Source organism: Vespula pensylvanica, chromosome 3 (genome assembly GCF_014466175.1).
Source record: "Vespula pensylvanica isolate Volc-1 chromosome 3, ASM1446617v1, whole genome shotgun sequence".
NCBI classification, from domain to species: Eukaryota; Metazoa; Arthropoda; class Insecta; order Hymenoptera; family Vespidae; genus Vespula; species Vespula pensylvanica.
The window spans coordinates 3,448,274-3,473,244 of NC_057687.1; the positions used below are offsets into that span (position 1 = coordinate 3,448,274).

A 24,971-nucleotide genomic window follows, 5' to 3' on the forward strand; every position below is an offset into this window, starting at 1 on the left:
ATGATTATTTTCATATTTTCAAAATATCACAAAAATAAAATACCGTTATTAAAGAAAAAGAAGAGGAAGAAAAAATCGCTAACATTAATCTAAATCGATTTAATATGGTTATAATTACAAAATTAATAAATAAATACCATTGTTAAACCACTTTTTTGTGGATAAAATTAAAATATTTGTGACTATAGATCATTTTCAAGATTTCTGAATAATATTGAAAATAATCTAATTCGTCTGAAATATCAAAATAACACATTCTTTTTTTTTTTTTTTTTTTTTTTATTTGTACGATACTCGTAAAGATTTATAATTACATAAAAGATTTATCATTACATTATAACATCTAGTATTGTGGAAAATATTTTGTTATATAATGAAAAAATATGTTTTATTAAATACAAACGCAGTTTTCGATATCTCAATACGAAAAATATATAACTTAGTTTATTGTAATAATTATTGGCAGACACACACGTACATATATTATATACCACGTGTAATATATTTTTAAATGAACAGAACGCAAACGGTGAGCGCAGCTAAAGCCGAAGCCGAGAGGATTCGATTGATCGGAGAAGCCGAAGCTCAAGCTTTGGAAGCCGTTGGAATATCGGAAGCTGAGCGTATGCGAATGAAAGCTGTAATCTACAAGAAATATGGCGAGGCGGCGATACTCAATATTGCTTTGAACGCCCTGCCGAAGGTAAAGAGACGGATCTTTTATATATATACACACATTATATATGTACATCAAAACTCGACTTCCGCTGTATAAACTTTTGTAGAAAGTTTTGTCATTCTTTTCGTACTTTTTCTTTTTACGTACGTTGCTTAAAAACTTCTATTATATATAGGAATAGTTGAAAATCTCATGTGAAATATTTCACTTTGTTATGAGATAAAAACTTTTGCAAACGTTTTGTAATTTTCCAAAATTCATTTGTCGTTGGCATCTTTTTGCAAGCTTGTATTCGATTTTGTCAAATGAAATAATCCAAACGAAGTATAATTTACTTCAATACGATTGAATTTTTTCTAATCGTTTCTTCTCTTGTTCGTAGATCGCTGCCGAAGTTGCAGCACCGTTAGCAAGAACGGAAGAGATAGTTCTGTTAGGTGGAAATGATACGACGAGCGGTGAAATCACACGTTTGGTGGGTCAAGTACCTCCAGCGGTTCAAGCCTTGACAGGTGTCGATCTTTCAAAGGTAAAATGTTTGTTGTACATGTAATTCAAGCTAACGTTTACGTAATACTACCTGTTGCATTTATCGTTTATTTCTTTTTCTTTAGGTTTTAGGAAAAATACCAGGTGCGAAGTAAGACATCGCGTCTGAGGGAAGATCACACCGACCAGGCGAATAATTCGCCAGAATTTCTTTATTTTGGAACAAAATCTATACTGCCAAAGACTTCTCTGCTAAACTCCATTATTTACCGACGGTATTTCACTTTTTCCTGTTTCCCGAATCACTCTACCTCACGTTCAAATGGAACGAAGTCGAATAGAGAAAGAGATAGAGAAAGAGAGAGAGAGAGAGAGAGAGAGAGAGAGAGAGAGAGAGAAAGAAAGAGAGAGAAAAGTACATTTCAATTTATGTTCTATAAAGATGCGTTGATTAAAAACCGATCGTATTATCGACAAATTATCTTTAATTTTTACGGACAGTGAACATGCAACGCACAGTTAATACTTTTGTTTTCCTTTTTTTTTCCTCATTCTTATTTTATTGTTGTTGTTATTGTTGTTTTTCTGTTTTCTTTTCTTCTTTTTTTTTTTGTCTTTTTTTTTTTATAAATCTGATCGAAAAAATATTATATTTCTCTTATTGTATAGAATCCGACTTATTCAATCGCACTCGCATATCTCGCGTTTCTTCCTTCCACAAACACAAATCTACTTGTTGTTTTTCTTTTCTCTTGTATCTTTTTTCATTTTTTAATTCCATAACAAACGCGCACGTATGTATGTATCAATTTAGGTAAGAAAACTCTTGAAAGGAGATCGATCGAAATTTGTAAACGTTGTTAAATCTAAATGATTCAACGACGTGTAATACACAATAAAACGTCCCGAGACGCGGCGAATACGAAAAATTTATTCTCATTCGCCGTTCGGATATTTTAGTAATTATAAAATTGACTAGCCACTGATATTACGAAGTAGCGATCGAAGGTAACGTCATTAATAAGTTTACGAGTCTATTGTGATTGAAATTTTCGATCATTGTGTTCAACCTATGGTATATGAATAAAATTAAATCAAAGAAAAGAGAAAGGAGAAAGAGAAAGCGTAGAAACGCGTATGGGATAAGATTATGTCGGATACTTTTCTTAGACATTTGTATATACTTATTTAAGCGATCGTATGTATGTATGTACATGCGTACAGAGTGATCCATTTAAAGCTAAGATTTATCGTAAAATAAACATTTTGGAAACTTCGACGAACGATAAAAAAAAAGAACGAATTAAGTAAGAAAGGAAAGAGAAAGAAAAAGTCAAAGATAAATGGAGAGAAAGAAAGAAGTATGTATATAACTTTGATTTCTCTATTATTAGTTTTCAATCGTCGAACTGATTCCATTATTTCGTAATGTACATGGCTTTAAATGAAACACTTTATACGATAGTGTTAACCCAGGTCTCCGTTTACGAAATAGGAGATACTTTGTTCTAATTCGTCGCGTTAAAAAATCTACACTGCATGCTCTTGTACTACGTATCGGAACTAATACGGCTTTTCAAATGGATAATAACATATTCCGAGCAGAAGAGTGCCAATCTGTACATACCGATATGATCTTAATGGTGAGAAAATTAGAAAGGATAATGAGAGACACACTGATCGAAACTAGGATCTGATATTTTTCACACAGAGAGAATGGATCATTAGATCTTTCTCGAATACATCGTATGTATTTTACATGTACATACATTTTTGAAAGGGAAGTTGGGAGTCGTAAGATTGTCAGCCATGAATAAGTCTTCCCAAAATAGAAGAAACCAAATAGAAAATGCAACAAAACAAAAAAATAGCGCGTTTACGGCAGTACAAAAGAAAAAATAAAAAATAAAAAGAAATAATAAAGTAAAATAAAATAAAATAAAACCATAGTGTCACTCCTAGTGGCGCTGGAATTAATTAAGCGATAAAATCGTATTAGCGACCAAAGAAGACGAAAGGACGTAAATTCGTTGAAAATAATCAAATTATACATTCTCTTCGAACATCGTATAGCCTGTATAAAAAAAAAAGCAAAAAATAACAAAAAAAAAACACAAAAAAGGAAAAAAAAACACAAAAAAAAAGATATTTTTTAGCGAATAATTAGCGCGACCGTTCCGATGCATAGTAAAATACGAGCTAAAAATTCGCTTCACCCAATATATATATATATATATATATATAATATTATATATTACATATAATATTATTATATTAATATGTAATATTAATATATATAATAATATATTAATATATAATATTAATGTATATAATATATAGATAATATATATAATATTATATATATTATACACACACACACACACACACACACACAAATATATATATATATACATATACACTTAGCTTGAAATATTCTTCGAGTTGAGAATAATAAGTTCTCGTGTGTAAGACATACATACACATACACAGACATATACACACTCACGAGGTGTCTTTAAAAAGATAATTTTAAATAAAGGATTAAAATTGGATCTTAAAAGGTGTTCGATTGTATCATCGAACGTCCGATCGACGGTAAGAATCTTTATTCAATCAATTCCGTCAAAGAGGATACTCAAGTTTGAATAGCTTAAAGTGATTCGACGATAGCTTACTTATGTTAAAAATAATATCATTAAAGTTTCAATCGTCGCTTTCAAGATCGCTCTAACTAACAATAAGTGGATTCCATTGTGACAATTTTGAATAATCTTTATTTTTCATTCTATATTATTTTTAAGTTGATCACGTAACAGTATCCATATTAATCTTTTACATTTTTTTCAATTCATTTCTTTTTTAATCTTTTCATTACCTTTTTAACCCTTTCGATACAGTGAAATTAAATCATAAACTTGTTCTTTTCGATAAACAATATTAAAAATCTATGAGGACAAAATACAAAATTCAAAAACAAGAAAAACAAGTGATTATATGCAGTCGAAAAAGGTGCTTATATATCTAAAATAACTAATACATTTTCAAATGAGAATCTATCTATATAGGAGGGCTATCTATTGAATGTATGTATATGAAAAATGTAATATATATACATATATATATATATGTCCATAGTAACGAAAGGGTTAATCGATATAACGCCAACTTAAATGGTTGAATCATTTTTACTTCGCGATTGAAAAAGGTAATACATTCGATTTAATCTTTGAAAATAACGATTGTACACAAAATGATATTTATATATTATATTATACATAATTAAACACGGACTCGTTCGAGCCTAGCTAAGCCAATTATTTACGTTTAACACTATAAAATCTGCATTAACAATGCAGTATTTTAGCAATTAGTTTTAAGATATTAATTTCGTCGTTTTATATTGATGTACTACTCTCGTTGTTAGTAAAACGGTCTTATTACTACTAATCCGTCTAATCCGATAATATATAATCATTATTATTATTTTTTTTTTCTTTTTATCATTGTAACTAACAGAGGGCATTAAGAATCGCATGTATTTGATAAACAAACCGTTTTTATTATACTCCAAATGTAAATTCCAAGCAAGATTGTATATTTTAAATTTATTAGAAAAGATTGTTTTAATATTAATATCATTATTATTATTATTATTATTATTATTATTATTATTATTATTATTATTATTATTATTATTATTATTATTATTATTACTATTATTATTATTATTATTATTATTATTATTATTATTATTATTATTATTATACATTCCGCTTGGTTTATTTTCATGCACATTTATTCCTGGATGATGATAATGATAATTATGATGATGATGATGATGATGATGATGATGATGATGATGATGATGATGATGATGATGATGATGATGATGATGATGATGATGATTATGATAATGATAATGATGATGATAACGATAACGACGACGACGATGATTTAATGACACAATAATTATAATTTTCTGTATAAAACAAGATAAGACATATAGGATGAGCGTGCGATTTATCATCTGACTGTTTTTTTTTCTTTATCTCCTGTAAGATCCGCTATATAGGATTTTGCTGTATATCGAAGAGGGATTTTTTACATTCTCTTTGCAATGATCCATCAAAAAAATTAACAGGCAAACAATTGATATTATTTGGACGCACAATTTTTTTTTCTAGTTCTTTGATTCATGTTCTATCCTCGTTTGAATAGACGATAACAAAACAGGTGATATAATCTCATGCTCGATGTATACATACTTTCGCCGTCTTCGATATACATACGTATATACGTAACGTACACGTTAGATTTCGAAAGACTAAGGATCTTCGTTATGTCAGCGAATTTACATCCGTTTTATGATTTTTTTCGAAAGTTTTCTATTTTCTAATACAAGAGGATTCGATAATCGTTGGTCTAAAAAATTGTTCTAAAACAGTATCTTCTATATATTCTTCTAAATATCGATTATATTATATCATACATGGTCTCATTACAGAAATTCGAACCTTTGAATCTCAAACCTATGTAATGGTTGCCTTAAAATATTTTACATTTGATAAAATCCTTTTATGATACATAGTGAATTTGTCATATATATAGCTTGATATGTATGCATGTACAGAATGATTACAAATTGAGCCAGTTAATTATCTTATTTGTTATAAACAATAGAAAGTAAATTTATCAAGAAAAGTTTCACGATTTCATGTGTGAAATATTTTAAGAGTACGAAATAGCAGAATCAATTTTCGCTTAAACCGAAAGTTTTATGATTTTTACCGTTTTTTAGGGAACATTCTCATTTTTCTAATTAATTAGATATTTTATTCGATTATCTTCAAAAAAATTATTAAACAAATAAAAGCATAAAGTTAAAAATAAATTAATTTAACGTTAAAATAATTAACGAGATATTAGTGTGTATAATTATATGAACAATAGTATATACTTTTAGATGTAAAGAATCTTAAGAGGTCATGAAAAAATGAAAAATACACAAAACAATCTTATAATAAGTTTAATTATTACCTAATTAAAGCTATTAATTGAAAACACAAAGTTTAAAATTAATTTATAACAATGAACAAAATGATAGCTTACTTAATTCAATAAATGTCCAAAGTGTCCACCATTATCTTATATGCACAATTAACATCTTTTAATCTTATTTCTTTGTTCATATGTTTTCTAACATTTCAGCTGTTATTTGATTAACAGCATTCATAACTTTTATTTGTAATTCTTTTTAATTTGTAACTGTTTTGACATTATATCTCATCTTTTATAAATCGTCACATAAGAAGATTTAATAGTATTAGATCAGGTGATCTTATAGTCATCTATCAAATTGTGACATATACGATCAGTTTCATTATATTTAATGTTACTGTTTCTGTCTACATAACATACTTCAGACGTTAATATCTCGTTCAATATTAACTTCAAGTCTATATCTTTTTAATAATTTGTTAAACATAATTAATTAAAATATCTGATTAATTAAAAATATAATATATTCCATAAAAAAAAAACTAAGAACCCATTGAACTTCGGATTTAACCGAAAATAAGATTTTTCTTTTTTATTTCGTATTCCTAAAATATTTAATATATGAAATCATGAAACTTTTGTTAACATATATATTCTTTCTTCTATTGCTCTTAACAAAGGAGATATTCAACTGACCCTTCATTTCTAATTAATTAATCTGTACATGTAGGTATATATAATTTTAAAAAGATGTTAAGAGAGACAAAGAGAGAGAGAGAGAAGAAAAAACTATACTAAATTTTTATGCATTGTATCGAAGGTCCTTAGTCGTAAGATATATATTGTAATTAAAGTCCACCATTGTAATTACTTAATTAGAATATGCACTTTGATATACATACGTGTTGGAATTGTCCATTGTTGCATAAACAAGCGCATACATCGATGTTTATGTCGTGTGCAAACAAATCGAATCTCAAGCAAAGATCAATTTCTACGTGAATGCTTATATTATTATTATTATTATTATTATTATTATTATTATTATTATTATTATTATTATTATTATTATTATTATTAACTATTATTACTATCATCATCATTCTTATTCTTGTTCTTATTATTATTCGTATATTTCTACTTTTTATTATTATTATTATTATTATTATTATTATTATTACTATTATTATTTGTATTATTATTAGATGCATCCAATCGTCGTACGAACGCACGCACGTTCACTTGCCATTTTTTCTTGTATGAAAAAAGAAACAGAAGAAAATCTGAAAAAGAAACCAAAAAAAAAAAAAAGAAAAGAAAAAAAAAGAAAAAAAAAAGAATTCCGGTGTGAATCGTTTGCAGAATTTTTCATAAGCAAAGCGCAAGAATAAGCGCGCGATTTCTCGCGACTAGATATTACCTGTGAATACGACCAAAAATAAATTAAAAAAGAAAAAGAAAAAGAAAAAAAAAGGAAAAGAAAAAGAAGAAAGAGAGAGAAGCTTAGACGAAAGGGGAGAATACTGAGATCTAGTTAGAAATTCAAAATTTACCAAAGTGTTTAGGATGAATTAAACTAGTCTTTTGTAAACTACAAACACAAAATAATATATAATATATTAATATATATTATATATACACATACATATATATATATATATTTTCAGAATTATGTGCTAGAAATGTCTGAACGCGTAGATAGAAGACAATATAATAACTGTGTCACGTTCTACTCTAATTGAAAGTAATGAAATACGCAATGTGAATTAGCGCATATTTTTAATAAATGGATCGTAAAATAAACAAGTCCATCGCGTATATGATATGCATACCTTTCAACGATGAAAGAAATTGATTGTAAAAGGAATTACTCCATTCTAAATTTATTCGATTCAATTGATATCCTTTTTGATTTTTTTTTTTTTTTTTTTTTTTTTTATCTTTAAGACCATTCTGTTTCCGAGTATTGTGTCTATTGAAAAATCTCGTTAATAGCGTATCAATGACGAATTCATTAACGAGTCCGTCAGTAGACATGTTTATGTACATAAATATTTTATACGAATAATTCCAAAATAATTTGAGGTTATGTGAGTATCGATAAAAGGATGTTTTCCTAATATACTTTTTATTTTATTCACGAATAAATATAACATTTCTTTGTATTCTAACAATTTACAGAATCATTAGCTATAAAGCAATCTATTGGTCGTGTGATAATTGAATATGCAGAATTTTTATATTAAATGAATTCTTGCAATCGTAATTTACTTATATATGAAATAAAATTATCTGGCATTAGTAACGCATCATACATTTACAAATTGATATCCCTTCATGTTTCAGTTTTTCCTTCTCTTTATTTAAAGCAATGACAGTAAATAAATAGCCGAGGAAAATTTTTATGATAGATGACAAAATTAAACTTAAAAACAATGTATCTTTCGGTACAACAGAACATACAATAATATGTCATTGGCTTTGACATCATCCTCCACGTAGCAATAGATAAAGAAAAAAAAAATGAAATCAGAGTGCTTGCAACTCATATCAAATTACTTATTGTATTTGCATGATATCAATCGATTAATCGATTGATACATGTATTTTCAAGTAAAATCGTTAACAATCACTCTCAACTATGTAACATTATTAAATCGCAAAACGATGAATATCCTTTTCAATCGATGAATATCTCTTTTAAAAGAGATCTTAAAACTAAAAATTGCAGACTGTATAATTTCTGTTAATATAAACAAATGAATATTTTGCTTTGCCAGTAATGATATATAATAATTATTAAGGTCCAAACATCAATAATCATTCATTTTTGTTTTGTTTTTCAATAGTCTTACAAAAGTCGTTTTCTCTAAAAATTTTTTCGAGAAAATCTATCCACACCATCAACGGATATCAACGATTCTGTTTTTCATTTTGTCAATACATCTAATAGAAGAATTACGTTGTGAAATAATATTTTATTTATTAAATCATATTTTGTGATATATCGAGCTTATAAAACGAATATTGTATACTTTTCCCTCGATTTTATTATAAAAACATTGATCTATACACCGGACACGTAATGATCATACTACATTATTATTCAGAAAAAACATGGCTGTAACCGTTGTATGCAGGCTGAAAATGAGCATTTGCAAATTCGTATCACATAGGACACTAACTTCGATCACAAATATAGACATCTATGTTATTAATTACATACAACTTCTAAGTACGCATCCACATTGTGTTAAATATCATAAATATATGTATATGTGTGTATATATTTATATATATATATATACGCGCGCTTGTTGTGTGTGTATGTGTATATGTAAGTGTGTAGTAATATGTAATGCTTAGTAACTGTACACTACACATTTGTGACTCATGTTTTTTAAACTTCAATTTAGTTTTACCTTACGTTTTATAAAAGTTTCAGTTAGTAATTATTTATGTGTTCATTATGTCAAGTTAAAATTATAATTCCAAATACTGGCAAAGCAATTCCTGGTCTTTGTATTGCGTAATAGATTATTTTATCATATGTCTTTTGCTCTCTACTATTCCCCAACGTTATTCTTCACGCAACTAAAGTAAATTTTATGTATCTATTAGAGTTGCACGATAGTGACCTTCTTTATTAATTATTCTACACCAATTGTTCTGTTGTTTTGTCGTAATGAAATTGAGTCGTACATACCATGCCTAGTAATTAGTATCGCACAGTTAGGCACAACCCCATTGAAAAATATACATACTGCAAATTATTTAATATTCTTGATAACTCAGTGATGTAGTGTAACTCTCTGGTGTAGAAGGATTTAAATGATCCGATTAATCTTACGATCTATGTTGGAAACTAGTAGATTGTAGCGTTTTGCATAATACTTCGTTCATATTGTCATAACTGACTGTTCTCACGCAAAAAGCATTGAATTCGATACTTTTCTTTAGAATGAAATCATAATTATCAAGGCTATAAAAGCGCATAATAAAATGCGTTAAGCTTTTTCTCGTGTAGTTTTCATGCTAAATAAGAAAACTGTTTAGTTTTATTATAATGTCCTACGTGGTTTCACTATTAATTCTATAAAGTGAAAACTTAATGGAGATAATCATACCGTTTTTTGTGTAATTAATTTTCTATATCTCAATTATGATACAAATTTTATCACATATTTACTAGTACATACGATTAAATCAGTAATAGCGTATTTCTTACAAGCTGTGTTGGACTCACTTGTAAAAACTGCATGATCTGTACTCTTTCATCGTACCTTTAAATATTCTTCATTATCATATCAAAGTATATGTCATAACTTTGCTATTGTTACATTATAGAAACTATAGTATATGTGTGTGCATCAGTTGTTAAGAAGTTTGTTTTGAACTTATATTCAGAAAAATTTTAAGGGGTGCATAATATTTCTGCCGGATTATAACTTATAATTTAGATTAATTTTTTCATTCAAAATTAGGAAACTTTGTAGACACGTGTTTAATATAATTTAAGCATGACCGAAGTTATTAATGCTCAAAGTTGTTTTGTAGTACGGAAAATGATATTTTTTTCTACATTATCAGGAAAACATCAAGATTTGATAATTAATCTCACATTTCATTAGAAGAATCACTGTTGGAGGTACTTCCAGTCGACGACGAAGTGGAGGATGATCTGCTACTGTTTGATTCATTAGCAGCCCTGTAGAATGTGAATGATAAACATACATCGTAAATAATAATTATACGAATAAACAGAGTACATCCAATTTTAGTGAATTGTTACCGTACCTAAAGAGAGCAGCTAAACTTGGTCTAACAGTATCTTGATTTGCTTCTGCAGTACTTTGATCGCCTAAACTTTGTCTGCAAATCGGGCATGTTCCATGCTACGAGAAAAAAAAAGTAATATACATGAAATAATATCGCTCAACAATATCAGATAAATATTTTGAAATGTATTTTGTTGGATACTTACAAGTTCAAGCCAAGGTACAATGCAAGGTGTATGATAAAAATGTTGACAAGGTAGCTGTCTAACAGGTTCAGCTAATTTAAAGTCTTCCCAACAAACGGAGCATTGCAATTTGCTATCTGTATATGAAAATGCATTGTAGTAAAATTAAATATGATTTCATATAACTTACATCTTGCAATAAAATATCACTTACCAACTTGACTTTGCGTTACTGTTGTCTTAGGTATTGCATCAATTTGTTTTTGTGGCAATGGCGGTGGTCCAGTTCCGTCCATTTGATTCAATAACTGTGTGACAATAGCATCCAATCCATCCCGACCCCAAACATAATCTCCAGGGTTTCCCAAGAACAGTCTAATATTGAATCTATATTATTCGATTTTATTTTAGTAATACTAATATAAAATAAAAAGACAATAGCTTACGTTTTGAGCGATTGACATTATGATTGAAATAATCTGGAATTTTACAAATATTAAGGCAAAATTAAAATCTAACTTGTGATCTTATGAGGACAAGCACACAAATGATATCACAAATATCTTCAAAAATTTTAATTAGTACTTCTTTTATAAAAATATATAAACACCTGTGTTAAATTAATAATAATAATGATAAATTTTTAAATAACCAGTTATCTTCAATATTTATCATTCATGTATGATACCTTACAGTGCTTTATGTTCTCAATATTTTGATTTTCAACGCGACTAACTGAAATTACAAGACCACAATTCTGGCAATATAGAGAAATAGATATTAAAATAAATCTTTATTAAATTCATATATTCATATAATTATATTATATCTCAGATAATATATAGTAAAAATAACAAATGGTAAATAAATAACGCTAGAATGTTTTAAATGACATTTTAAAGAAGCGAGTATAGGAAATGGAATGTCTATTAAAGAATTGAGCAAATTAACATGCAAAAATGTTAGAATATAAATAGTGGGGCACCATGTATTAAATAAAAAATGAAAAATGTTTTGATGTTTCACGATAAGCAACTATAATATTAAAAATGTATTTGGTAGTACTACATACACAGGTGGTTGTCCATCTTGTGTAACTGGATGGCCTAGACCAGCTCCTGACAGGTTAAGTATGAAGTCTTGAATAAAATTTTCAATAGGTATTGCTTCTTGTCTTCCACGACTGCTGACACAAATGTATATATTAAATAATTAACTATTGCATGATATTAATCTCGGAAAAAAAATTTTATGTTGAAATTGAATATATCAATATACACAGAATTGCATTGTAAAACTTAACACGACATAAAGCACAGAGTGTGTAAACTCTTTGGAAAATAATTAAGTTGTCTATTTTTTTCTATTTTCTGTTTACATTTCTATTTTCAATAAGTATATATATATATATTATGCATTTCTAAGTTGTTTGGCTCATTTGTGTACGTTCAAATACAGCATAGCTCAGCATGGCAAGATCTCGCAAAATTTGATACAATACAATACAGCACAGCACCCACATACACACATACATACACTATTATTACCACTATAAAAGTATTTATTATTGATGACTCTGGCATTTTCATTAATTTATTTTTCAAATATTTGTAAACTCTAGCATAAAGTATGAAATTATTGTAGCTGTGCCAATTAAACCAAACACACAATTAGTGTACTAGTGATGACAAGATATAATGTTGCCTCAAGCATGCTTCAATCTACCAACTAAAGTAATGTATTATTTTTATTTATATAATTAAAATGTTTGTGAGATACAAGCAACATACATTTAGAAGTACTTTCTAAAAGCAGCTCTTGATTTTTTTGATGCAATTGTGAGTCAAAAAATAAAAAGTAAATTTGTAATAAAACAGCTGGCGATTGGTGAGTGCATAAGGTTGTATGATTAATCATAACTAATTAACATTAAAAAATAACCTAATTAGTTTACATTTGTATCGTAATATTCTTCGATCATAATTTGAAATTTACACAATTATTCGTTTGATCAATTGAACGAAACATTTGGAAACGAAATAGTTTTTTAATAAGTTGATTAATCTTTTGCGAGATTAATCATACAGGCCTTGTAGGGTCATCATGTCAGTAAATGGAATACCGATGGCGCAGAAGCCCAGTGCGGGAAGGAAGTGCAGTGTACCTGCCGGAGCGACGAGTATCTGGTGTATTGCGTGACCAGCTAACTCGTCTTCTGCCTTCTAACGTATTGCTTCTGTTACCTGCACGTGGTTGCATATTGAGGGTAGGAGATTCCAATATCATTTCTACAAAATCACGATCAGTAGGGTAGCGCTGGAATAATTAAGAAAGGAAATTACACAATACCGTATATAATTCTTCAGAATCTTTTAATACCTGGTTTATTTTTTATATTCTTACTGAAGTTATTTTATTTCTTTAATTTACTACAATCTTCAAAATAATTTAAACAAGGAACTAAGTCATACAGACTCACATTATAGCCTGGAATATCAATAATATCAATATCGCTTAGATCTTCGCCACTTATATCCATCCCAGAACCATTGTCGTTGGTTCCAACCTCCAATTCTTCTATAAATCCACATGAACATCTTGGACAAGTGTAGTCCTACCCAATATTTGAGAAAACTCAAGTTAGCAAAACTTGCAGATTATAATTGCAAACAATGCACTTGACTAAAACTATAGCATATATTATAGACGCCAAGAAGTACATCTAAAATCAAATTATCACTTGTGTAAGAATCAAGAACAAAATTGTCTTTGTATTTTAAATAATTAATTTGTTATATAGAAAACTTACATAGATGTTTATTTTCCATGAACATAGTTATATACACATAACTATTTTCAATGACAAGAGAGAGAGAGTCTAAAGTATAAATACTCATATATATAGTATTGTACTGATAGTATATGTATTTTAAAAAGAGCTTTATCTATAGTTCATTGATAAAGTTATAAGTAAATGTACATTATATTTTAAAACTTTATTCATATTGTTCGTATTAATAATAAAAAGATCGTTATTTATCGATATACTTATTTCCATTCATTTTTTCATAATATCATTTAGTATCTAGGACAAGGAAGGACAAGCAAAATAAAATATTAAAACTGTCATTTATTATAATGAAAATATCGTCGATTCGAGCGACAGTTTGTGAAATAAAAATTATACGTAGTATAGGAAATGAGTATATTATTATTGTAAGTATGGACGCACGGACTGATTCGAAAATTTACATAAACGTTTTACGCTGCATGATAATAGGGACCATTAGCGTCGAAAAAAGTATCTAACGACGCATAGATTTTTGCCTTTTAATCCGATGTTATACCTGCGTTTTAATAACGTGACTAAACGTACACGTATTTATCTTTGAGGAAGGGAAAGAGTTTATTTTCGTGCCAAAGGAAGGCTCTTGAAGATTATTAAAGTACTAGCATCGAAGAACATGGCATTGTTTCCGATAGAGGGGTCAGGGGATAGGAATTTTACACATGGTTATACTGACAACTTGCAGATTGATGTTGTACTTTCGCTGGCCGTATTTTAGATGCGCATACGAATTACAACGACTACAAGCAACATTAGAGCATACTTACGGGTTGCAAACACTCAATTTCATCGATGCATTTATGGCAATAAAAACGGGACACCGGAGTCCCGTCCACAACGGCTTCAGCCATGTTTTACGTGTCCTTCTCTCTCTTCTTCCCTACTTCCTAAAGTGCGTAGTCTGACTCATATAGCAGAAGTAGATGGCATAAACTACACGTAACTTCGAGATACTACGTTCCTTCGCCGAGGATGGCTGGCGCGTGTGCAGTAGTCGTATGTATTATTATTAGATGGCGTCATTTTGTCTCGATATATTACGCAATAATATATCTTTAAAGATATTTACTCCACGAAAATTGAAAGGTCGTGTTTTGTAACCGATAGACTGACGTTAGACTTACCCATTATCGTCGTCGTCGTCGTCGTTATACGATTACGACGACATCATTTTTCATTGTCCTTTTACAAGTTCGTCCTTATCAATTGAAGGTAATCGTTTCTGACTAAAGATGTACCTATACCAATTGCAACGACTTTAATCGAATACGTTAGCATATCAAATTCTTCTTCTCTAAAGATTATTTCTATTGGTCGATTCAAAATGGAAAGAAACCAATCCAATCAGAAGTTGTATAGCTGAATTAATACTGGTTGTCGTTTGTTTTACCTTCTCCTATCTCGTAAAGGAACGTCATCTTTGAACGACGTTCTTTTTTCTTTTTAAGTTTTCTTTTTCTTTTTCTAAGCAGAGAGATGTTGTACGCCTAAAGAAATTCTTCATGATTTTTTTTTTTTTTTATAATTAATCGTGATTATAACAGCGACGAGAACATCAAGAAAGATTTCTATAATCTCTGTTTGTTGAAAATTCGGCAATCTCATCGTACGGCCAGTGCCGTATGTAACGGTTGGTAACGATATCCTGATCATACGATTTCACGCTTTTGTTCTATATTTTATTTGTTTTTATTTTGTTTTCTTGTTTTTGTTTTTTTTTTTTCTATTTATTTACGTATATTCTCCTAATGAATATTTAGTATGAAATAAAATAATTTTTCTTGTCCTCTTCTAATATCTTTTGTTTTTAGATTCTTTTTTTTTTCTTGAGAACGAGACAGAATACGAGCGAGAAACATGACTATCAACAAAATGTTTCAGTAAAGCAATGTAGATGGCTCTTGCGGAGGGATTTTGTTATCTGTTTTACCTGCATAATTATATTTTACGAGTTAAATCAAAGTTTAAGGTTATAAAAGAAAGTTTATCTATAATAAGATCTATAGGGAATATTTCTTAACATTTATTGCGGTGAAAAGTCAATTGTAAATAAATATTAGATCGATTCCGTTCGAAAATATATCATACAATTATCAACCGAGTCGCGTCAAACTTATCTCTTTATTTATCGCATCGTGGGTTTGTCGATAAGTATATATATCTTTTTAATTTTTTTTATCTCATATCTTATTTATAATACTTTATTGTCGTCTATATTCTTAGAAATATCTTTTTCAGACTAGAAACGAATATAAGTTTCACGATTCATTTTAAAGTTTTAATATTTATTAATATACCGATATTATGGATATTATCAAAAATATTTTTAAGTTAAGATTATTTTTAAGGTTAAGATCCGTTTTCTAGTTAGGAATGACAATGCAAGTATTGTATTATGTCGATATCAACGAATGGTTTATATCATGATTCAGTAACGAAAATTGAAAAAAAAGGTACAGCAAAAATGACGATACTTTTTTGCTATTTTAGCGAACTGAATTAAGTGAAAAGCAGAGATAAACGTGTATGTATGTATATCTATACAATATCGAAACGCAGCTATTGTAGAAAAACATACAATTTTTGCAAAAATTATGTAATGAAGCGAACATTATATAATGAATGCACAGATTATCAACGTATTAAAAAATATGAACATATGTAGGTATTCTGAGAGTATCCATTAATTAACTAAAGTACATACAAATTATGTCGGTGTTTATTTAGTATTATAAAACTTGATTGTATTTTATTTAATTTTATTTTTTACAGATAGGGATATAATGATATTAATAAGATAATGTAACGAGTAAAATATTTTATTTATTTTAACAATCAGTAATATAAGAGACTTATTTTATATGTTTGTAATTTTTCAAAAATATGTACTATTTTTATCCCATCCACATATGATTTGATATAATTGCCTTTTATGATCCGATGAAAAGTTTAAACTGAAATATTAGCTATACAGTTAATAATAATATTAGCTGATCGAGGCACGGGTGATTAATTATAATTAATTATTAGAAGAGCATCGAGCGATCATAAGTAATTTTACTTCAGAGATTTATTCGTGAATAGTTTTCTATTTTTTCATTTATTTATTAAATCAGGATAGGATTCTTTTGTTTTATACGCGTATATAATTATTTGCACTTTAACGTTGGTATTCATGAATATTTACGATTTTTGATAAGTAAACGAGCAAGGAAATGTTATAGATATTTTAACCGCGGTATCATTACAAACAAATTTATTATCTTTTTTACGACGAAAAAAAAATTGAAAAACGATGCTCTACATTATGATTGTTACCATTCGATAAACAGTAACTTCAGGAATAAAATGTTATCTATTTGGGCGAACTTCATGCTGCGGTTGTCGTATCACGAAGATATCGAAAAACTAAAAAAAAATGATAAGACGCTTACTTTACCGATATGTTTTCAAACGGACATCTACGTACGTTCTTGGAATAGTTGTAACAAGCATGTTCTTTGAACGAACTTATGATTATCTCTGCGAGTCCATTTTTGAATGGATAAATGATGGGGTGAGTGATATAAATATTTTATAAATTTTCTCTTTTTTTGTTTTCGTCGAAGGATATTAGTGATATCTTATCCATAATATGTATTAAAAACAGCGATTAGACGAAATATTTGAGGATAGATAAAGATACGATACAAAATTTATAATTACGTTTCTTAATAGTTCAATAATAATTTTTCTTTAAATAATAGAAACAATTAACTCTAATGAGTTTCTAAGAATCAAATAATTATTGGAAAATAAATTTTTTCAGAGACTATGGATGCATATAAAACATCAATATGAAAATCCTCCTTTAGTTCAAAATGTGGAAAATAAGGAATTGTCCCCTGGTTTAAAGGACAATTTGAAAAAAAAAGTTTCCATCGAAAAAAAGACCGACTCAGTTTAATGAGCAATTTTTTTGCCGTGTTTTATCGATATAAATACTCTGCTCATATAGAAATTTCCTATTAAAAAAAATCCATGTGGTTTCGAATAGCGTTATATTTGTAATCATAAATAGCATAATAATCGGTTGGCTTTGTTTTAATTTTAAATAATTATAATTTAAATATTATTAAAATATGATGCTAAGAACCATATGCTGGTTTTGTAGAATATTATTATTTATATAGTACATTTGTCTCTACATATATCTCACATTCTTTTACTTAAAACAAAAATGAAAAAATTCAAGTGGAAATGTAATGTAATCGGATCAAAATTGTTTCTTATTGTTTTTATCGCATATCGCATATAAATAGATCGTTTTATATGTTTACGAATTTTAGATTAATTTTGACCAATTAATAAGTAACATTAAAATAAGTATGTTAGATATATATCATTCAGAAATGTATATTTTAGTATAAAAATATGCCAATGTGTTTAAGTAAATCTGATATCGTATTATTTCCTTCGAGATATACACAGTGAAGATTAATTAAAGGCGGAAGAAAGATTCCTTTATAAATAGAAGTATATATTATTATTGTATTATCAAGAGATCGTGTAAATTCGGCTAAAATGTATTATAGTAAGATTAGTGATAAATAAATAATAATAGGAACAGAATGATGGTTTATTAATAATATTTTAATTAAAATATATCTTAATACTTTTTTTTTTATAAAGAATATTAAGCTTCGTGGATCAATGCAATCGAAAATATATAATCCATTTAAAAAGATACAAAGTTAATCTTTGTATATCTTTTATCCGTTCTCTTTATTATTTTATCTTATATTATTGTAGTAAACAAAGTTTTTTCATATCTTTAAAAAGCATGGAGATAATCAAGGCGATAAAAGTTATTATCCCACCTTATATTAGTCATTATTGTAGTATCTTACCTTTGATTCACTATCAGATGTTGATATTGTGTCGCTACAAGAAGTTGAAAAGAAGTGAGTTTTACGTAAAGTCTAAAATCGTTAAAATCATCTAAGATCATATAAATATACTTGTTCATTAAAATTATATAGGTAAATATATCAAACAAATTCATAATTAGCTATATATTGAATTATAGATAATTATAAAAATAAATTGTTTATTCTAAGATCATGGTAAACGTATTGCTATTGAACGTATTCTGGAATTATTTCTCGTAAATACATACAATGATATCACAGAAATATTCATACATTCTTTTGAATTAAATAACTTTTTACTTTATATCGAATGATGAATTTCGGAATTTTTAATAGGCACGGAAAAAATTAATATGCTATACGAAGCGTGTTTGAAACTTAATATAAAAATATTCGAGATTTGGTAGAAATGTTGAACCTATAACATGTATATTCAAGCATTTATTCAACTGTCGAATAATTTCGTCGAAGTAACAACTAACATTCTTTAAAAATACATACGATTAATGTTCCAGTAAACATCATGAGAAAGCGAACAATATATGTTACATTTTGCACTTTAATTCATCTGACATTATTCGCAATTGGAACATTGGAGACTAGTTACTATAATCGATTAGCTTTGGAAAGCAATGGAATGTATAGGAGAGATATAAGGCAGGAAAAAAAAATAGCATTGCATTTAAATATGGAAGATTCAGATACGGAGGAATATATCCTGGAAACAGATTGCGAAAGATTCGACGTATCGCTCAATTTTTCACGTATGATTATAAAAGTATTAGGAAAAAACTTCGTTAATTCGCCGTTGATTACATGTTTGAACTTTGAAGGGAATCATATAGAATCAGTCGAATCTGGTGCATTCAATAATGTACCAGCTTTGCAATATCTAAATATAGGAAAAAACTCCATTTCTTCATTATTTTCCTTTAACGGTCATGATAATTTAAAAACATTGATACTGGCACATCAGTCGGGATGGACATATTATGAGAGAAATTTGGAAATTATCGGAGAATATCCCGAACTTCGTTATTTAGATTTAAGCGGTAATAAAATATCGTCGATCAATTGGCAAACAAATTATCAGGACTCGTATAATCGAATTAATAAAAAATCTGCATTTCCTAAATTAAAATATTTAGATTTATCTTATAATAATCTTCATGAATTTCATGTTTACTATGATAAGTCTTTCTTATTCAACCGAAACATAGCGCATCTTAATTTAAGTTATAATTATTTTATCAATGTCGATCTGCGTTTTTTCACAAATTTAATTGAATTAAGATTAGATAATAATAATTTAGTGGCTATCAATGAATATTGTTCTAGAGAATGTGTATGTATAAGTGAAATGCCAAGGTTGAAATATTTTTCTATATCCAATAACAAAATAAACAGTTTAAGTCGATACGTATTTATGAATATACCTGAATTAATTACTTTGGATCTTTCGAATAACGAATTAAAGGATATTTCAGCAGAACTCTTTTATAATTTAAATTCATTAGAGAACTTGTATTTAAATAATAACAAATTATCTTCAATTTATAGTGTAATATGGTTGCCAAGATTATCCGTTTTATCGATAGCTCATAATGAAATCCAGGAAATACATCCTGAAGAAATATTCAACGCGCATGCTTTAAAAAAATTGTACCTAGATCATAATGCAATTGAAAATATTCATGAAAGTACATTTTCTAAATTGGAATCATTAGAGGAATTATATTTAGACAATAATAATTTAGTTAAATTACCAACCGAGTGGGATAACAATTTAAGAAATCTACATTATCTCAATTTGTCTAATAACAAATTTTTATCTTTGGAATCTTTGTCGCTAAGCGCATCTTTACCAGTAATAAGAATAGACTTGATAAACAATAAGTTCATTCATATAAAAGCTGAAGTATTGCGAAATTTACCAGAAAATGCAACCATATACTTAACTCCGCCATCAGAGAACAATGAATTATCTAATAAAAATTTATAGATTACTAAAATATTAAATTTTAATTTCCGAGTTCATATGTATGTTCATTTACAACTCTTAAATATAATATAATCTGATAGATATAATAAAAATAAACATAGTCTGATTGTATTAGTCTAAGATGAATAAAAAGATAATGTACCATTGATACGAATTATCTTTTCAATTAGTTTTTAATAACTTTTGAATGTTATTAGTTTCTTTTTTTATTGTATTTAAACACGATTTCGTTCCGATAAAAAAGCGCTAATAGGATTAATTAGAAATTATTTTTCATTTACAGATTGTATTCATAATGTGGCATTCAAGTATGTTTATTATCCATGTGGTTGTTATTAGCATGGGATTCATTCAGGGTATGTTTGCTACGACGATATCGTTTCAGTCGGAGAAATTCGAAGAAGATCTCAGTTTCAATTTTGAAGAACCGATGGACAAGTGCGACAATCCGAAACATGAAATTGTAAAACTTGCTAATATGGGGATACGAGTAGTGAGAGACAACTTCGTCGAAAGCGTTAACGTGCGATCTATCAATCTCGAGAACAACGATATCGTTGATATCTCACCGGATGCCTTCAAAGGTGTTCCAAATTTATCCTGTCTCAATTTTCGACAGAATAAGCGATCGAATATATTGAATAACTTTATAAAATATTTTAACCATTCTTCGCTAACAAAATTAAATTTGGCTGAAACTATATCTTCGTCTTTCGTCTCCGACAAATCACAGAAAGACTATTCACACGGAGATAATAGGAATACACCATCTAAAATTGTCCTTCCTTATGTTACGCATTTGGATATTAGCAAAAATAATTTAATATTTTTACCGAATTATGTCAAATCTTTATTTCCTCATTTGACGCACCTTTACTTATCGGATAATAAATTGAACTTATATTCGCAACTTACTGTACCTGCGACAATACAGGTTTTATATCTTGAAAGAAATAGCAGGAGTATTTCATGGTCGTTTTTACCACAAAATATATCCGCCTTATTTCTTAATGAAAATAATATACGATATGATTTTTACTATGAAAATCCTAATCTTAAAGTATTGTCTGTTCGTAAAGTCATAGATATTGAATACTTGATTTCTAATCTCGATCGGTATAAAAATCTCGTTGATTTGGATATATCATCAAACAACATAAATTTTATTAGTGAACGGAGTTTTAGTAAATTGAAATCTTTACAACGTTTTTCTTTAGATCAAAATTCTCTTTCTTCCGTATCTTTCTTGATTCATTTGTCTTCTCTCACAGATTTGTCTATATCGTATAATAATTTAACCAATATCACGTCGGATATTTTCTCGAATATTACAAATTTGAAGAAACTAAATTTGCGTGGAAATCGTATCACTATAATTTCGAAGAGTGCTTTCATGATCTTGAAAAAGTTAGAAAAACTTGATTTGGCGGAAAATAACTTGACTACTCTTCCTGTTACATGGATGAATAGCTTGATAGGACTGCGCTATCTTAATTTAAAATCGAATTTCTTTACTAGCATCGACAGCATGTCAATATATGCTTACTCAAATCTAAATCACTTATTTGTGCAGAACAACAGTTTTATACAGATTGAAATAAACAGTTTAGAGAAATTACCCTCAACTGTTGTTGTTCATGTGTTATCGATTAATAATTTTACGTGTACAACATAAATGCGATTTACTATTTTGAAAATTATTAATTACTAGAAATCACATAATGTATGTATTTTTGTGAACATTTATAATATTGTATGCTTCATGAAATATTATCTATTACGAATAATTTGTATTCTCATGATTAATCATATAAATATTAATTTAATTATTAATTTGATGATTCAATAAAAGTAATGTGAAAGGATTCAAATTATTCGTAATATGATTAGGAAAAAAATGAAATAGAATTGATTGTTTTGAAAGTATGTTTAAACACCTATACAAATTGTTAACATTTCATCGATATATTAGCTATCAAGTACATGATAACACAATAGCTTTTTTTAGTTTCTCCGTTCGATGCAAGTTCACTTCTTGTTCAAATCGTGAAACGCGAACGAACGAACACTCTTCGTGATTTTTTGGTTTTTATTTTAGCCATACAAACACTCGATTTCCTTATTGCTTTATGCGCGATTAAAGTTAAAATGACAACGATTATTAGAATTTATCACGATTGAAGTTTCCATTTGAAAGCAGTTTATTTTAACGTTGTAGAAACATCTGTGTAACGTTTGATCAACAGTACATTTCTATGAAACAATTAATGAAACGTAAGATCGGAATTAATTTATTTCAATGTTGTATTAACGTCTGTGTGACATTTTTACAAACCTTTATCGTCGTCGAGCTCAATATTATTATGTACATATACAGTATATGCGTGTGCAAGCAACTGAGAAAGTATTTGTTTGCTTACTTTAACATTGAAAGCACGAATTTTTCCATTAAATTAGATATATTATTAGATACAATTTACATAAATCAATAATATTCACAAATTTAATCAATCTATTCCATGTGTTTGTGTGTATGTGTGCAGAACTTGTGTGATAACACACGAGAGAACTTTTTTGTACGCATACTTTGTGATCGAATATACGAATTTTTCCAAAAAATGATATTGGTTAATGTTTTTTAGAATTTATATAAGTTAGCCGAAGGATCTGTGTACATTCAACAATCTTCGTATGGTGAAATCTAGATCGGTATTACTTGTCGTCCATTGAAATCTAATCGAAAGTGATGAAACGCAAGTACTATTGGGCGAATGGATGTATGATGAATTGTATTTCAATAATATATTTTTTTTAATTGTATTGAAATATCTACATACATTATACATTAGTAATTATTCTTCAGCATATAGATACATAGACCAGATAAAAATATATAAAATAATTTAATCGAATTAATTTTCTATTTTACTAATATAGATATAATCTCTTTCAGTTTTCCAAGAAGAAACTAGGAGAACTATGTACGCTAGAAATAATATTTAAAACGTAACCGTACTGCTCGCAGATGCAATTGCTCCGTTTGTTGTTAAATATATATAACGAGGGTCTCCATAAGGGGAAAAAAATAGCGTTATTAATATAGATAACAGTTTTATAATTCCTCCACCAGTTACCACAACTGACATGCAACAAAACACAAAGTAGTCGTATGATATAACGTTTATGTATATGTTATACTGTTTAAAGATTTAGGAAGTACCTACAAAAATGTATATAAATAATTGAAGGACGATCAAGAGATCATTTTTGTTGCATTACGTTTTTCTATTGGTTTCTATTAATGTGTTACGTAGTTCTCGTTTGTATAAGCATTTTTCCAGACGTGTCCAAATCTGTTGTTGCTTCGTTAATTCCGATCCGTCAAGATCATGCTAAACGAATTTTTACCAATAATTAAAGTAGACTTAATAAACAATAACTTAATTCATATGAACGCTGAAGTATTGCGAAATTTATCGAGAAATGCGACCATATACTTGATTCCACGATCAAAGAATACTAAATTATCTAATAAGAATTTATAGATTATTAAAATATTAATTAATTTTATTTCCCTAAGTTCATATGTATACCTATTTATGTCTTTTGAGTATAGGATATAGTCCGATTGTATTACGAAATGAAATAAATAAAATGATAAGGTATCGTTCATACGAATTACGTTTTCAATTAGTTTTTAATAAATCTTGAACGTTATTACATTTCTTTTCATTGTATTTAAACACGATTTCGTTCCGATAAAAAAGCACTAATATGACTAATTAGAAATTGATTTTCATTCACAGATTGTATTTATAATGTGAAATTAAAATATGTTTATTATCCGTGTGGCTGTTATTAATATGGGAATCATTCACGGTATATTTGCTACGATGATATCGTTTAGGCTGAAGAAATTCGAAGAAGATCTCAGACTTAACTTTGAAGAACAGATGGACAAGTGTGACGATCCAAAATATGAAATTGTAAAACTTGCTAACATAGGATTACAAGTTGTGAGAGACAAGTTTGTTGTGAAAGCGTAAACGTTTGATCTATCAATCTCGAGGACAACGATATCG

The 24,971-nt window shown here is 28.2% G+C and overlaps 4 protein-coding genes across 12 annotated transcripts in view; 3 read left to right on the plus strand and 1 right to left on the minus strand.

The window, feature by feature from the left end:
- The window catches only part of LOC122628030 (flotillin-2), a 99,890-nt gene extending 93,875 nt beyond the window's left edge, over positions 1–6,015 (plus strand). For all 5 annotated transcript variants that reach the window (XM_043809833.1, XM_043809832.1, XM_043809835.1 and 2 more), the window contains 3 exons: positions 520–703; positions 1,062–1,208; positions 1,294–6,015. In XM_043809833.1, coding sequence (XP_043665768.1) covers positions 520–703; positions 1,062–1,208; positions 1,294–1,323 — 361 coding nt within the window. In that variant the 3' untranslated portion in view covers positions 1,324–6,015. The remainder of the gene's footprint in view (positions 1–519; positions 704–1,061; positions 1,209–1,293) is intronic.
- A 2,262-nt stretch (positions 6,016–8,277) lies between these two features.
- LOC122628044 (E3 ubiquitin-protein ligase Iruka) lies at positions 8,278–15,206 on the minus strand. 5 transcript variants are annotated; one of them, XM_043809862.1, is made up of 9 exons: positions 15,102–15,206; positions 14,745–14,953; positions 13,609–13,743; positions 13,252–13,445; positions 12,202–12,312; positions 11,344–11,516; positions 11,151–11,266; positions 10,964–11,061; positions 8,278–10,874 (listed from the first exon to the last, which is right to left on the minus strand). In XM_043809862.1, exons 2-9 carry the CDS (start codon positions 14,826–14,828, stop codon positions 10,784–10,786), a joined length of 1,002 nt encoding a protein of 333 aa, XP_043665797.1. In that variant the 5' UTR covers positions 14,829–14,953; positions 15,102–15,206; the 3' UTR covers positions 8,278–10,783. The 5 variants fall into 5 exon arrangements, with proteins under 5 accessions (XP_043665797.1, XP_043665800.1, XP_043665799.1 ...); XM_043809865.1 differs by lacking the exon at positions 15,102–15,206 and having other exon boundaries at positions 11,344–11,504; positions 13,294–13,445; positions 14,745–14,974; XM_043809864.1 differs by lacking the exon at positions 15,102–15,206 and having other exon boundaries at positions 13,294–13,445; positions 14,745–14,974.
- A 3,484-nt stretch (positions 15,207–18,690) lies between these two features.
- LOC122628037 (toll-like receptor 13) lies at positions 18,691–24,567 on the plus strand. Its single transcript, XM_043809845.1, has 2 exons — positions 18,691–18,920; positions 21,173–24,567. The coding sequence occupies exon 2, from the start codon at positions 21,185–21,187 to the stop codon at positions 22,562–22,564; it is 1,380 nt and encodes a 459-aa protein (XP_043665780.1). The 5' UTR covers positions 18,691–18,920; positions 21,173–21,184; the 3' UTR covers positions 22,565–24,567.
- On the plus strand, positions 18,911–21,037 carry LOC122628033 (protein artichoke-like). The gene is made up of 2 exons (XM_043809839.1): positions 18,911–18,998; positions 19,403–21,037. The coding sequence occupies exon 2, from the start codon at positions 19,411–19,413 to the stop codon at positions 20,887–20,889; it is 1,479 nt and encodes a 492-aa protein (XP_043665774.1). The 5' UTR covers positions 18,911–18,998; positions 19,403–19,410; the 3' UTR covers positions 20,890–21,037.
- Positions 24,568–24,971: the final 404 nt, after the last annotated feature.